The sequence below is a fragment of the Neovison vison genome, chromosome 9, assembly GCF_020171115.1.
Source record: "Neovison vison isolate M4711 chromosome 9, ASM_NN_V1, whole genome shotgun sequence".
Classification (NCBI taxonomy): domain Eukaryota; kingdom Metazoa; phylum Chordata; class Mammalia; order Carnivora; family Mustelidae; genus Neogale; species Neogale vison.
The window spans coordinates 48,059,967-48,076,135 of record NC_058099.1 but is presented as its reverse complement, the minus strand read 5'-3'; the positions used below and the strand labels follow the sequence as shown (position 1 = coordinate 48,076,135).

General features: G+C 38.5%; 1 protein-coding gene across 1 annotated transcript in view; it reads left to right on the top strand.

The window, feature by feature from the left end:
* The window catches only part of FOCAD (focadhesin), a 311,074-nt gene that overhangs the window by 193,643 nt on the left and 101,262 nt on the right, over positions 1–16,169 (top strand). The window contains exons 16-19 of the mRNA XM_044265592.1: positions 2,478–2,612; positions 6,967–7,017; positions 7,803–7,886; positions 14,982–15,120. Coding sequence (XP_044121527.1) covers positions 2,478–2,612; positions 6,967–7,017; positions 7,803–7,886; positions 14,982–15,120 — 409 coding nt within the window. The remainder of the gene's footprint in view (positions 1–2,477; positions 2,613–6,966; positions 7,018–7,802; positions 7,887–14,981; positions 15,121–16,169) is intronic.

Below are 16,169 nucleotides of genomic sequence, written 5' to 3'. Positions count from 1 at the left end.
GGTGCCTCTCCCTTCTTTTTAAAATGTTACTTTTTATTCACCTAGGCACTAGTTGCAAAATCTTTCTCTTCCCAATTCGTTCTCCAGGTTCTTTTAATTCTTTCATTCTCCATCTCAGATTTAGCATTCCTCAGGTTCTGTATGAAGAGTAGTTGATATGTACTGATGATCTGTTATATACTTCTTACCATGCTAGGTGAGTGGGGAGGGAGAACTAAGACATGATCATTATCTTCAAAGAACTTAATATCTACTTGAGGAGACAACTTATGTTCAAGAAAATGGTGAATTGTACTAGACAGTATATAATTAAATGCTAAATTGGGTGGTGCAGAGTTTTAAGTGTTAGACGGCTGAGAAAAGAAAGGGATAAAAGGAGGGCTTGAACTGTAAGAGAAAGCTTAATTGTGGAATTGGGGTTTGAACTGGGTCTTGAAACCCCCTCAGCTGGAATCGGATGGGCATTTAAAGTGAAGAAAAAGCACAATTAACACGCTGAGCATGAGAATTGGGAAAATGTTGGAGGCTCTGTATGTGTTGGGGACCTGTGAGAAATAGGAATTAGCAGGGTTGGGTAGCTTCTTTGACTTTGGCTCTAAGACCACCAGAAGATTCTTTCAAAAGTGGCATTTTAATTTTGATGTTCCCCAGCTCAGAAACTGCTAGAAGCTTCCTTTTCTTTTTTGATTCTGATTCAAACTTGTTTTAGGATCCTAGGTTCCTCTCTGATCTGTCAGCCTTCCCTCACTGGTACTTTGCACACCCGTTTTGTGCCTAAAATACACTTTCTTTGTGTTTCGACTTACGCTTTCCGTTCGTTCAGGAAGTGTCTGCTGGATTTGTCTATTCCTTCTTCCAGTCCCCTTGAGGTTTCCTGGCTCTGGATATCCTTTCTGATGACCCCCACCCCCAGAGAGCACTTTATACCCTACTTCCTCCTGAAACTTTTTTCTGTTGACAGCAGTTTTAAATCTAATCATCTCTTTGGTTTCCTGATGATTTAGAATTATGTACATTCTCTTCAGTAGGTGCTAAATTCTTTGAGATGTTAGATTATGTTTTATATTCCATTGTTCCTCTTAGTACTTTATGCTACACTGGGCAGATACTCCATGTTGAATTGAGAGTTTTGAAAGAATTAGTTTATCTTTTGATGGCAAATAGTGATGATTTGTAGTATTAAGGCTGCTTTGTATAAATGTGCGTACTGACATGACTGTCACACAGTATTCTCCCTAGTAAATGTGAATTCACCCCAAATTTGCAGGGGGTCCCAAGCCGAAGAACATTTTTCTGCTGTTTTGCGAAAAGAGAAAATAAGAGCAAAAGCATCAAATCCATGTGCCCTGAGATACTCCTTCTGTGGTCCCTCTTTAAGCTTCTTAATCTGTGTCCTTAGGTATATATTAATTCATTTATCTTTGACATCTTTTCACTTACTACCTTATGTAGTTTTTCCTAAATAATTTATGTTTGTAGATAGAGATAAATTGTGTGTGTTAATTGATGCTTAAGAGAAGAGGTGGGAGTATTTTAGAAAGATTGAGCCTTGTTAAACTCTATCTAATTGATCTATGTTGGCACTCTTCTTGCCTGGAGTTTAAAGTTTTAATAAAATATTTCTAAGTGAAGAAATCGTCTGTTGTAGTTGCAATTGAACTTGAGAAGACACTTGAATCTCCAGAAAACAAGATAGTGAAATGAACTAAGAGCACTTGGTTTAGAAAATTGGATCAAGTTAAAAATAACAATTTTGTTGGGGTATCATTTTCTTTTATTCTTTAACCCCTCTTAAAGAATCTGAAGTGACTTTTAAAGCTAAGTTTTAAAGTATTTTGTTTATTAGGTTAGTTAATTAGTTGGTTAGTAAGATCTTTGCCCAACATGGGGCTTGAACTTACGACCACCGAGATCAAGAGTCGCTTACTCTACCAGCTGGGCAGACCAGGTGCTTAAATTATTATTTTAAATAATAGAGCTATTCTCCTGCCTCCTTTAAATGTTTGTAAGATGATTTGAATATGTTCCATTTATATATTGAGCATCTCAATTTTCTGAGTGCTGATGCAGTTTCAGCAGGGCTGCAAAACGACAAAAGCTGCAGATACCTGCCTTTAGAAACGCTCTAACATTATCTTACCCTTCTTTGTTTCGAATAGTTCTTCAGCAGCACGCATGGCTAACCCCACCCGTGGATGTGTGTGCTGGCATGCATGCCCCGGTCCGCCTGGGAGAGTTTTACTTCCTTCAAAGTTAGCAAAAGAAACTGTCCTGAGAGTCAGGCTGGATCGTCTTCAACCACAGTTTATATTGGTTTAAATCGTTTCTTTTGAGGAGTGATACCTTATCAAGTCTTAACTCCTGGGAATGTTCTTGTTCTTTGCTGGTTTCCTTATAATGAGAGATAGTACTCTGTGCTAATGGCCTCCTATCAATTGGGGTTTTGCGAGGCATTGACTCTTTCCTTTGCTTCACAGGTCGTTTGCATTCGCTCCACTTGGAACGCGCTGTCCCCGAAGCTCAGCTGCGACACAAGACCTCTCATTCTGAAGACCCTCAGTGAACTGTTTTCTCTCGTTCCTTCCTTAACCGTCAACACAGCTGAATATGAGGTACGAGTTTGGAGGCCAATACGTTTTCTCTCTTCACACTGGAAAGACATGGGCTTCATAATAACTTCGGGAAAAAGATATTCATAGTCTTTGTTTGCCAAAAATCCTTTAACACTTTTTGTTCCTTAGAACGTGATATCTTTATGGAGTGCTGGCATGGGAGTCCTTATCAATTCTGTGTTTCTAAGGTTTATTTACATAAAGGAGACCACGTTTTTATTATGAGAAGAGAGCCAAGATGTTAAAAAGTCAGGATATAATAAATAAAATAAAATGAAAAGTCAGTGTGTTAAAAATAGGGTTTCTAAAATAATGGAATTCCTGAGACCAAAAGTTTAAATGCATTTTATTAGTGCTTTAAAAAAAAAAAAAAAGTCACAAAGACTTTAATAAGGCAGGGCAGAATCTCCCATAGTTTAAACATACTGTCATTTGTGTTTTGCTTCTAGGTTTCCCATAAAGATTTGATTTTTACACATTAGTTCACATTTCCTATATACATCTGTACGATGAGGATGATTGTAAAATCAGACTACCTTAGGAGAGGAAAATGACTTTATGAGCTGCTTGGTTTTGTCATTGCGCTGAACTCAAAGATCCACGTGTTCTGTTTAACATGTTCCGTATTCTCTCTACCTGAAATGAGCAAAATGAGACGGTGGTTAATTCATTTACGTCTCCACTTGTGTAGCCACATTCCCACTCATGCTTCCCTTTTCTCTTTTTCCATTAAAGCCCAGCAATTGATTTTCACTTGAAATCTTCGTGAACTTTGATTTAGTGTTTCGCAGACTTTGATAAACTACCTCCCCCAGAAGAATCCAATAATGGTCCCTTCCATGGTTTAGATTATGTGATAAGGCAGGATTATAAGATAATACGTCTTTTAATCATTCTTAATGCTGCACAGCAAATAAAATAAAATTTGTCCTTCCTGAGAATACAGTCCCCTGCAGGGGGCCTGGCACATAACATACAGTCAGTAGGTAGTTACTCAGTGAATGACTGAACCAATAGAGGATGAGTTTATTCTCAGATTTGGGCTTTTGTTTTAGGGTATTAAAAAAAAATCCATATAAGACTCCTATAGGATATAGTTCACCAAAAGACTTTTTTATGGAGACTATTATGATACATACACTCACGTCCGAAAGTGTCCTGGGCTACTGATACAGACCTAAGACTAAAAGCCAAAGGGAGGACATGTTGTGTTTATCTATTTTCTGTTTTCAAGGACTGAACTCTTATACCTTTGCATTGCTTGTACTTTGAGTTACTCAGATTTTATTACAGGTTAATTTATGAACTGGTTTTTGTGTTGCTTTCTAATGTCTGCCTACTAATGGCTGTAAAAATTTGTGTGTGTGTATGTATGTATGTATGTATAAGGGACTCTTGTTTTTTTTTTTCCTTCTTCAAATTTACATTCTTTTTCACCAGTGTCTTATTTTGGTTTCTCTTCATGCTCAATACTAAGGTTCCTTTGTTGTTCATTCAGCTAGATGGCTGTGGAGCTATTCTGGCCATCAGATTCCTCCCAGTAAGGGAGAGCCCTTCAGTAACCATAGTCCACTTGGAAGCAGAAGTCATGGAATGCGGTGACCCTTGTCCATCTGTCTTGCACTGTCTGTCTGGCTCTGTCTCTTCCTGTTCCTGTCTTTTCCCTTCTCTCCTCCTCTCTCACCCCCAGTCCTTTCCTTGTTCCCTCCTTCTTCTCTCCCTCCATGTGTGTATTTAAACAAAGCATTCTCTGTTAACTGCTTAGAGTTTGGATGTAATTTTCCCCCAAAATTTCTAAGGTCATTGTTTTCCCCAGTTACCTCAGTGTCTTATGTTTGCCTAAAATGGAGTCCAGCCTCTCTATACCTAACCAGACAGGCCTTTTAGAATCTGTCCTCACTCTGTGGTTCTGCCTCCTTCCCTCCAGGAAAACTAAATCGCTTAGAATGTGTTTTTTCTACCTCTAAACTTTTCTGTTTCTTTTCCTCTGTGCATTTCTTCTTTCTGCCAGAATTGCTTTTTTTAAAAAAAATCCCTAGTTTTAAAATCTATTTTAGAGAATAAATAATTGGTTTAGTTCATCCCTATTTTTGTAAACTTTTATGCAAGCAGGGGTCTATTGCTATAGGCTTGACTTTTTTTTTTTATATCTGTACTGTCTTAAGAATACTTATTTCTGTTTTATAATACAGGTATATGTATATGTATGTATATTATTTTCCCCTTTAAACTATAGGCTTGTGGCAAATAGATAGCATGTTTCAATTCGGGTATTTTCTGAATGGCTTTGCTAAGTGCTTGTACATCCATTCATTGACTCAGAATATATTTCGTAAAACTGTCCTAGGCTTTAGAAATACTAACACATAATAGATACTCTTAAGAGCCTATTATATGGGGCGCCTGGGTGGCTCAGTGGGTTAAGCCGCTGCCTTCGGCTCAGGTCATGATCTCAGAGTCCTGGAATCGAGTTCCGCATCAGAGCCCGCTTCCCTCTCTCTCTCTGCCTGCCCCTCTGTCTACTTGTGATTTCTCTCTGTCAGATAAATAAATAAAAATCTTAAAAAAAAAAAGAGCCTATTATATTCCAGCACTCTTCTCATTACATTGTACTATTTTGTTCTAGTATCTCATAGGAAGGTATTATTTTCATTTTAGAGCTAAGGAATCTGAGGTTTTAAGAGGTACATCCATTCATTAAATATTTATTGAGTACCTACTACATGCCAGACAAGGAGCCTGAATATCATTGTAGTTTCTAAACAAAGGCTGGTGTCTAAGTCCAGGACATTTAGCTCCATAGCCTCTGTTTTTCCATTACACCGTATTGTCAGTCCTTGCCTTCCAGAAGCTCAAAAGTTGGAAGAAGAGTTGCACATAAGCAATAATAATTTCAATAATATTTTTTTAAAAAGATTTTATTTATTTATTTGACAGACAGAGATCACAAGTAGGCAGAGAGGCAGGCAGAGAGAAAGAGGAGGAAATAGGCTCCCTGCTGAGCAGAGAGCCCAGTTCAGGGCTTGATCCCAGGATCCTGGTATCACGACCTGAGCTGAAGGCAGAGGCTTTAACCCACTGAGCCACCCAGGTGCCCTGTAATTTCAATAGTATTTGATGAGTACACTTAATCAGAGGGGTATGAGAGTACAGTGGTAGAAGTGACAAGGACTCTAAAAGGAGTCGAATGAAACCTTACTTAGTTGGTACTATTAGATTAGGTTCTTTTTTTTTTTTTTTAAAGATTTTATTTATTTATTTGGCAGACAGAGATCACAAGTAGGCAGAGAGGTAGGTGGGGGGTAGGGGGGAGGAAGTAGGCTCCCTGCCGAGCAGAGAACCTGATGTGGGGCTCGATCTCAGGACCCTGGGATCATGACCTGAGCTGAAGGTAGAGGCTTTAACCCACTGAGCCACCCAGGTGCCCCTAGACTAGTTTCTTAAAGAATTTAAAAAAATGTTGCTTCTCACTGAAGTCTAAGAAATAGAGTACACAAATTCAAGTGGGTATAGGAGAGCCTTCTATGACTGAGAAGGGCAAGAAGTTAGATGTGATTGAAATGAAGAGGACATTGAGCCAACGTCGGAAGATAAATGGCTTTTTAAGCTCATTACTTATTAAGTATCTGTCATTTGAGGAACTGGGCTTTATGCCCTTTATTTTTCTGGGCTTTATGGTCCAGGCTTTTGAAATGCAAAAGACAGTCACTGTTCTAAAATGTGTAAATCTAGTAGGGAGTTAACCACATGCACTTGTAATCATACTGGATGCTAGAGTGTGCCATGGACCGTATGGCCGGTTGGTGAAGGGAGAATTCTCTCCTGGGTAGAGGATCAGAAACAGTGGCACAAAAGAGGGGAGTGAAATTTGTACTAGGTAGGACTTGAGAGGTCAGCCAAAAAATGGTTAGGTTTCTTTTTTCTCTCTCTCTTTCTTTCTTTCTAAAAGATATTATTTATTTATTTGACTCACACAGAGATCACAAGTAGGCAGAGAGGCAGGCAGAGAGAGAGGAGGACTCAGGCTCCCTGCTGAGCAGAGAGCCTGATGGTGGGGCTCAATCCCAGGACCCTGGGATCATGACCTGAGCTGAAGGCAGAGGCTTTAACCCACTGAGCCACCCAGGCGCCCAGGTTTCTAAATTTAATAATATTAACATACTGTGTTTAAGATGTCCATGTATTTCCTTGAAGCATCTCTTTCTATTTTTATATCATGAATGATGGCTAAATATAGATTAAGTCAATCACTAGTGGTATAATTTTGAGTTAATTTTCACTGTTTTCTACTTTGGATTGTTCCCAGTTTTGTCTTCATCTTAGCAATTTATTGTGATGTTTATTGATTTTTCAGAATTTTAAAGTTCAAGTCCTCAGCTTCCTCTGGACCCACACTCAAAACAAGGTACTATCACAAGGGTGTCAGTGAAACAGAACTAAGTTGAGAAAAAACTGTGAAATAAGACTCTAGCAGTAAGAAATAGAACTAACTTGAAATGATGGCTTTGTGATCTTTAAAGAATTATGACGTTAATGAGTTTAGGTTTTAGAAATTCTTCTCAGATGATGGTGATTAGCTCATTTTTGTCATGAAGTGCACTTTATTACTTTGTTACTTTGTGAAGCTGACAGGTGTGAAGAGAGACTGCTGTTGTTGTCTCATTTTATTTTTAGAAGGCCCTTCCCCTTTCCTACTTTGCCCCTCCCCTGCCAATGAGCTCATCAAGCAAACAGAAAGTTCAGTACTTTTCTTTAGATATGGCTTCCAATCAGGGAGGACAGAGAAGAGGGTGTCTGTCAGTGATACTAGACTCAAGAGTGTATGAGCTGAGGTTCCCAAGGGCTAATTTTTGGTTAGTAGCTAGAGAATCAGAGCCTAATTCCAACCTATCAGACTCCGTTTCCTCATAGTACTTTCAGTCAACCCTACTATGTCATGGGGACCTGGTGATTTTGAGTTACGTTCTGTTTAACGTCCAAACTAGGATAAAAATTGAGTGCTTCTGATTTCCCCACCCACTGAGGTTTTCTATTTTTAGTTGTGACACAGTAATCAAGGCTTGAGTATCATTTGCAAAGCACTGACTCTAGAACTTTGAGGTTGGTGCAGGATGGATTGTCTTCCTTCTTCCAGAGTTGATGTGTAATGTCTGTTGTTTCTTTTGTTTGTCTTACTGATACCCCATCTAGGACCCAGTTGTAGCCAATGCCGCGTATAAATCTCTGTCACACTTCAGTGCGGGAGAGCACACCATTCTTCATCTGCCTGAAGAGGTAGGCCTTTCTGCTTTCTCACTTGGTTTTGTAACTCCATTCGTATCTCCTCTCTTAGGTTTTTGCCTGATGGATGTAATTCTAAATATGTGGTCTATAAGAGATAAGAACTTATATTTATTGCTTGTTTTTTGTTTTTGTTTTTGTTTTTTAAAGATTTTATTTATTTGAGAGAGAGACAGTGAGAGAGAGCATGAGAGGGGAGTGGGTCAGAGGGAGCAGACTCCCCATGGAGCAAGGAGCCCAATGCGGGACTCGATCCCAGGACTCTGGGATCATGACCTGAGCCGAAGGCAGTCGCTTAACCAACTGAGCCACCCAGGCGCTCTATTTATTGCGTGTTTAGCCTGTAAAAGACCACAGCGGTCTTAGACCTCACAGATAATGAATTTAAATCTCTTTGAGGCCAATGGGAACCACCTGTGTTGCCCCCGAAGTCTCTGCACTGGGTATAGGACTGCATGCCTGGGCCCCCAGCTTATTGTTCCAGAACATCTGTGTCCCCATAGCAACTGTTTTGCCCAGTTGGTGTTCCATCTTGGACTTTAAATCCAAGCATGGCCTGCATCCGCTAAGGTTTGTGCAACCTGGGCAGCCAAAGATCCTTATTTCTGATACAAAATTGAGATGCCACATCAAAACAAAAAACAAGCAAACAAAAAACCCACAAAACTTAGTTTAGTGTGAAAAGCCCCAGGGAACTAGATGAGGAGAGTACCACTCTTTTAGGGGTTAACATGTTATGTGACACTGCCTTGGCTTTTAGACTAAAAACATACAGCCTTTTCTAATATCTCCTGAACATAACCGGCTTTAAATTATTCGGTTATGTTAAGGAGCTAAGTGTATATTTCACATTTCTTATTGCTGTTAATTAAAATGCAGAGAAATGTTTATCAAGTGTCTCTAGAGTTTAAGGCAGGCATTGTGTTAGAGAAGTTATGTGAAATGTTACCCAGAGTCTGTCCTTAGGTCAAATGGCCTAAGAAGTTTTGATATGAATTTCTTGGTTCCCTAAGGCGTTAAAATGGATTGAGTTTTTCTTTGGAATTGAGTTTACGCCGAGGTTAGATGCCAGTAGGAACAAGGCAGACTTGTGTTGATTGGCTTGAATTGGAGGGACCTATAAAAGGCTCTTGTGAAACCAAATCCTAAGGCAGGATTTCCCATGTTGAGGATGCAAACATAGATTGGCCAGCTTGTCTTGTGGTCATCACAAATGGGAAGACTTATGGAGACTTGTTCTGTGGCTCATAAAATTAAAAAAAGATGGGACCTCAGACTGAGCTATGGTGACTAGCAATACTCAAACCATCTTTAAAAAAAAAAAAAAGGAAAAAGAAAATGGAAAAAAAACCTACCTGTAAATTTTGTAGGCAAACTGCCAGTAAATTGGCTACAACATCTGTAAAGATACCTTTTATTATTATTATTTTAATGAGCATTTGCTAAGTTAGATCATGGCATAATAATTACCTTTACTTTTAGCTATTATTCATGAAATATGCCAGCTGGATTACTAGGTTTCATTAAATAACTCCCACATATTCTTGACTGTTTAGTTTCTATCTCTTTACATGTTGGAATGTTGATATCTGTTCCTACTTTGGCATTCTATTCAGTTCCTGGTTGTGCTTTTTAGAGTTTATGCTCAGATAAGTGAGCATAAACTTCTGCTCAGTGAGATATTAGATACTTTCTTAATCTAATTCTTCAATATTCTCTGATCCCTTGAGGATCCATAAATAGCTCTTTTATACCTTCCAATGTAAAGGGTGGTGATAGTGTTGGGTTTCTAGATATGCTTGGGTTTTTACCTTTAGAGTGTGAAGAACTATAAAGGAAATCTCTAAAATTTATCCTTTTTTTTTTTTTTTTTTTTTTTGCGCCACTCTTCTCTGCCTTTATTTTACCCTTACCCCCTTCTGGGATTCGGCTTATTCCCCAGAGTAACAGTGGTTCACTATAGTGGATATTCTTAACTAGGTTTAAGATGAGGAGACATAGTGATTTAAAAGAGTTCATCTTTGACCTCCAGTTTCTGGTGTAGACAGCCTGCCTCCTCATGGAGAATTACTGCTTCTAAGACTGCACAATGCATTCTTCTTCTTTTTACTGATGACTGAGTTTCCCTTTGGCTGTTTGAATACCCAAGAACTAAAAAGTCTAGGAAAATGGTCAGTGTGATCATATCCCGAACAAGCTCCCCAAAGCTAAGGATACAACTGAGTCAGGTCTGCACCTCCGTCTGGTAGTTGATAGTACGGTGAAACTGAGGCTCATCTTCTCTAAAATCATATTTTCAATGATTTGAAGGTCCCTGCCAGGTAGGGTCTTCTACAGTGTAACAACCAACGCTCTTCTTTGTTGTCAGAGATGACTCACTCTGCACCAAGGCTCACTCACAAAACTGAAGGCTTCCTCTGGACCTTTCCCGTGAAAGTACATCCACATTCTCTCAGTTTCTGGAAACTTGTGAGATAATCTTTTAAATGAGAGTGCTGTGAATTTCAAATAGGAAGAAATTACAGAAAGATCCATTGTATCCTGATCAACATAGCTACTTTTGTAGATAACTCAGCTACTTTGTAAGGACTAGATCTCTTTACATTTACTAAAGATAGACTTCTTATTGACTGATGCATCAATTTAAGCTGTGAAACTTGCTGAAAGTTCACAGGTTGATAGAACAAAAGGTATTAGGGGAGTGGCAGACATCAGTTAGGGTTGAATGAAACATTATAGGTAAGGCAGGATGGAAAATGTCAGTGATTAGTAGAGCTGAATAAGACACCATGTGAGTTAGGCAATTTGAATATCAAATTCATTAGCTCATATTTCTTGTCATTGGTTTGTTATTAGGAAGTTTTGTGGGATTATTAATTATAGACCCTTCCTGCTTGAATCGGTTTAGCAATTATTTATTGGACATACACTAAGTAGTAGACCATTTTTTAATCTGGGAATGTTGAATGAATCCATATGTTTTGTTGGGTAAAGTGTCGTTGTTAATCACTTGAAATATGCAAATCTAAAGTTGGTCGAAAAGTTTCCGGGAGCTTTTTTTTTTTTTAAAGATTTTATTTATTTATTTGTCAGAGAGGGAGAGAGAGCAAGCACAGGCAGACAGAGAGGCAGGCAGAGGCAGAGGGAGAAGCAGGCTCCCTGCCGAGCAAGGAGCCTGATGTGGGACTCGATCCCAGGACGCTGGGATCATGACCTGAGCCGAAGGCAGCTGCTTAACCAACTGAGCCACCCAGGCGTCCCCCGGGAGCTTTTTTGAGGACTTGTTGATTCCAATGTTAAGAAATGGACACAGATGATTTTCTCTTTTAGTTTGTATTTTTTTGTTGTGCTCAGCTATTTATCCTTCTCTTCTGTCTTCTTTAATGTGCCCCCAACCGAATAAAACAGAACAAACAAAAACAAACAAAATGCAGAGAATTGTTATTCTGGTAAAACAGTCAGTAATGGATGAACCTTTAGGTGAAGATTGATTCTCATCTCTGACTTGGGTTCATTAAAAATATATTTAGTTGTTTAAAAATTAACTTTTTATTTTAGAAATCTTAAGATAGATTGTGTTATTGATTTCTGGAGTTAATTTTAGATGTGAGTAATATAAAAGAACTCATTATGCATCCTGGATTGGTATTAATATGGTATAACCTGTTTGGCTTTGATTTAACTGAATGTCACTGCATTCATCAGAAGCTGTTTCTCTTTTTAAATAAATTTATGTGGATACTTGACGTGTTCTAAATAAAATCCTGTGTTTATGCACAAACTCCTGGGTTTTAATAGGTTATACTCTAGGAAAGGTGGTTGAAAGGTTACGTGGCTCAGAACCCATAGAGGAGGCATTTTATAGGATAAGCTTTCCAATATTCAATTTGAAGCTGATTCTAAAAGTAATTAATCATTTTATGTTTGGCTCTCCACTTAAGTTTTTTCAACAAAGCTTAGCTATAATTGGAAGGGTGTATTTGTGTGTGTGCCTGTGTGTGAAATATGTACGTGGTTTTCTGGATGTTTTAGCAGCTAATGTAATCTACCAAAATGTTACAATTTTACAGGTATTTTTATGTGACTTTTTTTGATTTTTTTCTTAGTTATATGTATATTCCTCTTAGTCATTACACACAAAACAAGGGAAAAGCCTAGCACAGAGAAGCTGGAACAAGTACTTCTTTAAGAGGTGAGCAGAGAAAGGGAAAGGTAATGAAACCAAAGTCCAACAGTAAGTGCTAATACGTTCAGGAGAATTAACTCGCCTTTGAAGACACAAATCATACTATTATAAGTCGGCAGACTATATCAGCTATTCTGAAATTACAGTACATCTGTAGTTTCTTTGTTAAAATATATGCATATGTGAGATGCAGACATATGCTCTTTACCACATGGCAGATAAATTAATATAGGCATCCAGTTATGTGAATGTAAAATTAGACAACATAAGATAGATGAGTGGATCGTTATTTTTTATTTCCAACCTAGTAGGTCTTTCTTTAGCGTTTCTAAGAAATATTGCTGGCTTGGGTGCTATGACTCATTTTAAGTAATTTAGGTTGACCGAACAGGAAGACTGGTGGGCTAGAATATGTGTAAAAATAATCTTATCCCTTTTACATTAAATAATTCTGGAATCAGAAGCATTTGGTCATTTGCCATAGTTCCTACACCAGTGAAGATCCCTCTGAAGGTGGCGATAGCTTCCGGCTTCTGCCACCCCCTCCTCCCGTTTCCTCTACCACCTCCTCTTTATAACACGCCTCCCTTCCCCCTTCCTTCCAACCTTCCTCCTTCCCTTCTTCTGTTCTGATTCAGCGGCTGTATTGAGCTATAATTCTCATTCCATTTAATTCACCCATTTAAATTGTACAGTTTAGTGAGTTTTTGGTATATTCAAAGAACTGTGCAACTCATCACAGAGCAACCACAATCTAATTGTAAAATTTTATGTAGTCAATCCCCATCACCCCTTTCCCTCCTGCAGCCCTAAGCAACTGTGTCACCTACCTTCTGTCCCTAAATTTACCTAACCCGAACCTTTCCTATAATGAAATCACATAGTATGTGGCCTTTTGTGACTGGCTTCCTTCATTTAGCGTAATGATTTCAAGGTGCGTTCATCTCTGGCGCATATCTGTATGCACACCTTTGACTGAATAATATTCCATTGTGTAGATAAGACCACACGTAGTTTATGTATTTATCAGATCATGGACCTTTGAGTTGCTTCCCTTTGGGGGCTATTATGAATAATGCATTCACACGCATGCAAGTTTCTGTGTGATTGTACCTTTTCATTTCTCTCGGCTGCATACCTAGGAGTGAAATTGCTGGACCATGTGGAAACTTTGTTGAACTTTTTGAGAAACTGCCATGCTGTTTCCCAAAGGGGCTGCACCATTTTATATTCCTACCAGCAGAGTAGGACGGTTCTGATTTCTCTATATCCTCCCCATCCCTCTGAGTTTTCCTGGTAATTTACATGTTTACCTCTATCTTCCAACTCCCCAGATCTCCTGCCATTTGTGCATGGGGTGTACGTCAGAGCTTTCCAGTGCTTTGATACGCTGGGGGGGTAGCTGCGTTACCCATGTAGTCTCGGGCTGTAAACATTGTTGTCTGTTTCCCCCTGTCTGCTGTTCAAATATTATTTTCAGTTTGTACTATGATGTATAAAAAGGAAGTAAGGCAGACAGACCCAGGACCACCTCCTTTTATGAATCTTCATAGGCAGCTGGGACTGGTTAGGATTTCTAAGATCACTCCTGATGGAACAAAACCTGGCCAATTCAAAGTATGGGCACAGACAAGAGGCACTTTGAAAACCCCTGCTTGTGAGAGCTGAAAGGGTTGCAAATGCGCCCAAGTTTCTCCAGGAACCAGTGACACCCACAAATGCTGTCATGCCCTATGCAGAGCACACATCATTGTTATCTCTGTAATTATGGCTGGCTCCGTCCTCTGAGAATTAGGTACTCAATATTGAATCAGAATTAAATTGTGTCTTGGAAAGTGCTAGGGTAGTCAGGTTGCTTTTATTCCTTCACTAGTGAAGAGAACACTAGTTATGGTTGAAAGGCTTCATTGGAGTTGAGGTTATTATACTTAAGAGAAGCATTTCCTCTCTGTTTTCTTTTATCCCCCTGCAAGAATCCTGACTCAGTGCAGTTCCTAAATGGAACAGTGCTTTGGGGACCTATGAAGAAGGCAGTCTGCAGGAATTGTTAATTATTTCTAAAAATAACTCCGGGAGACAGGCTAATGGTAATGACTGGGTTCTGGCACTTTATGGTTATAGCAACCACTTTTATATATTTTGATTTCCTCCCCTAATGCTTAATTATCTCCATGTGGGCATTATGATGGTGTGTCATTGAAAGTATTAAAAATTTAATTAATTGCTTGACAGTTACATCTTGTAGAAACTACAATGGTGGTAATCTTTTTAAATTTTTAAATTTTTGGTTCAAACGAACCTAACTAATCATAGAGCAACCACAAAATCTTCAAATTGCAAATTAGACACCATAAAGTATAGCTACCAATTACAGATTTTAGTGTTTTTATATTCTCTAGCAACAAACTGCCGAGTCTTAGCAAAACTCAGCTAAAGCATTCTGTCCTTTCCTGATCTCTACTATATATGCTACTGGAAGATTTTAAGCTTTGCCATAGAGATATGGCTAGAATGACAAGTTAAAAAGGAAGTATTCCGACAAGGCAAATATTTAATTACAAACCATAGAAGTTCAATATATCGAATGTGTCAGTGTTTGCATTTTATAGTCAAATGGCGTAAAATTTTATTAGTGTTCTATAATAATCATTGCTTATGCTGGCTTACGGTAATTTTCTTAGTATATTATCATTAGTTCCTTACATGGATCTGGGCTTGTAGCTGCTAAGATTGAGTTTACCATTCAGTTAATCTGAAAATGAATAGGTAATTTAAAATTAAATTTTAATGGTCTTTTGACATTACAATGCAATGAGTCTAACTCAGTTTTTAAATCTTGACAGAAAAAGGACAAAGAAAGGATTTTACATAACGTTTTCCTATTACCCCCTCTGTCATTTCAGATAAGACCAGAAATCCCCACTCCCGATGAGCTAGATGAAGACGAAAATGACGAGGGTGACGAAAAAGATGTGGATCTTTCTATTCCTGGCTCTTGCTATCTCAGACTGTTGTCACTTACTGCTCCTTTGGTTTTACCAGGTGACTCCTGTTCAGAGGCATGGGAGCTAGCATTTTTCAGGGATTTTACCTGTCTGATTGTGTTTTTTTTGTGATGTGCACATATGATAGCTCACTTTAATTACAGCCCACTTTCTATCTGAAAGGCACAACATATCCATCTGTTGTGGAGGTACTGCTTGAGTTAGGAATGCTGTTCAGAACACACTGAAAAGCGTTAGAGTCGAAGAAAATTGAACCAGAAAACTAGTTTAAACAACCATTTTCAGTGAGAAATTAAAATTCATTTCCAAAGCTATATTCTACCAGACAAATTTGCAATGGGACTTCAAGTCACTGGCTCCAATAATGGTTCTTTATCCTATAAGCTAAATGAAAGGATGGTTAGAATCTTCAGAGATTTACGGGGTACTTTCATTATGAATTTATTCTTTCTTTAGAATTATTCCAAAGATGGTATCAATATTTGAGAGCTGCAAATTGGTGGTTTAAAAAATGGATTATATTGTATGATCATTCCGTTTTGATAAAAAGCTTACAGGACCTTGACATTTTAAAAAATTATTCTAATTATATCTAATTATTCTAATTCAGTCTTAGCTAACATTTTGCCTAGCATGCGTTTATTACCTTGTTCAACCCCAATCCTACCTTAATTGTAGATGGACGTAGAAAGTCTGTTTCTGAAAATTAAGGTCAGTACACTTAAGAAGTGTCATCTGGTCAATCATAGTGTCAATATCCTACCAGGGGACATTTTTCCCTTGGTTTCACCCCACATGGAGATTTTCTGAGGAATTAAGGCAAATATATATTATCCATTTCTAGACAAAGCTCCTGTCCCAAATTCCTGCCTCCTTTCATTAGAGAAAACTGAAACGAGGCAGCATAGACAAAGAGAGCACCCTTCCGTTTCTCTTGATGTCCAGAACAAGCCTTAATGGTTTGTTCCCTGGTCCTCTCTTCTGTTTTTACCCACTCCCGAAAGGCTCTTCAGAGTCTGGGACCCCTTTGGTGTTTTAATAGTCAGTCCCAGGAAGGAAATAACTTTGTTATCCGAAGTTTCTCCT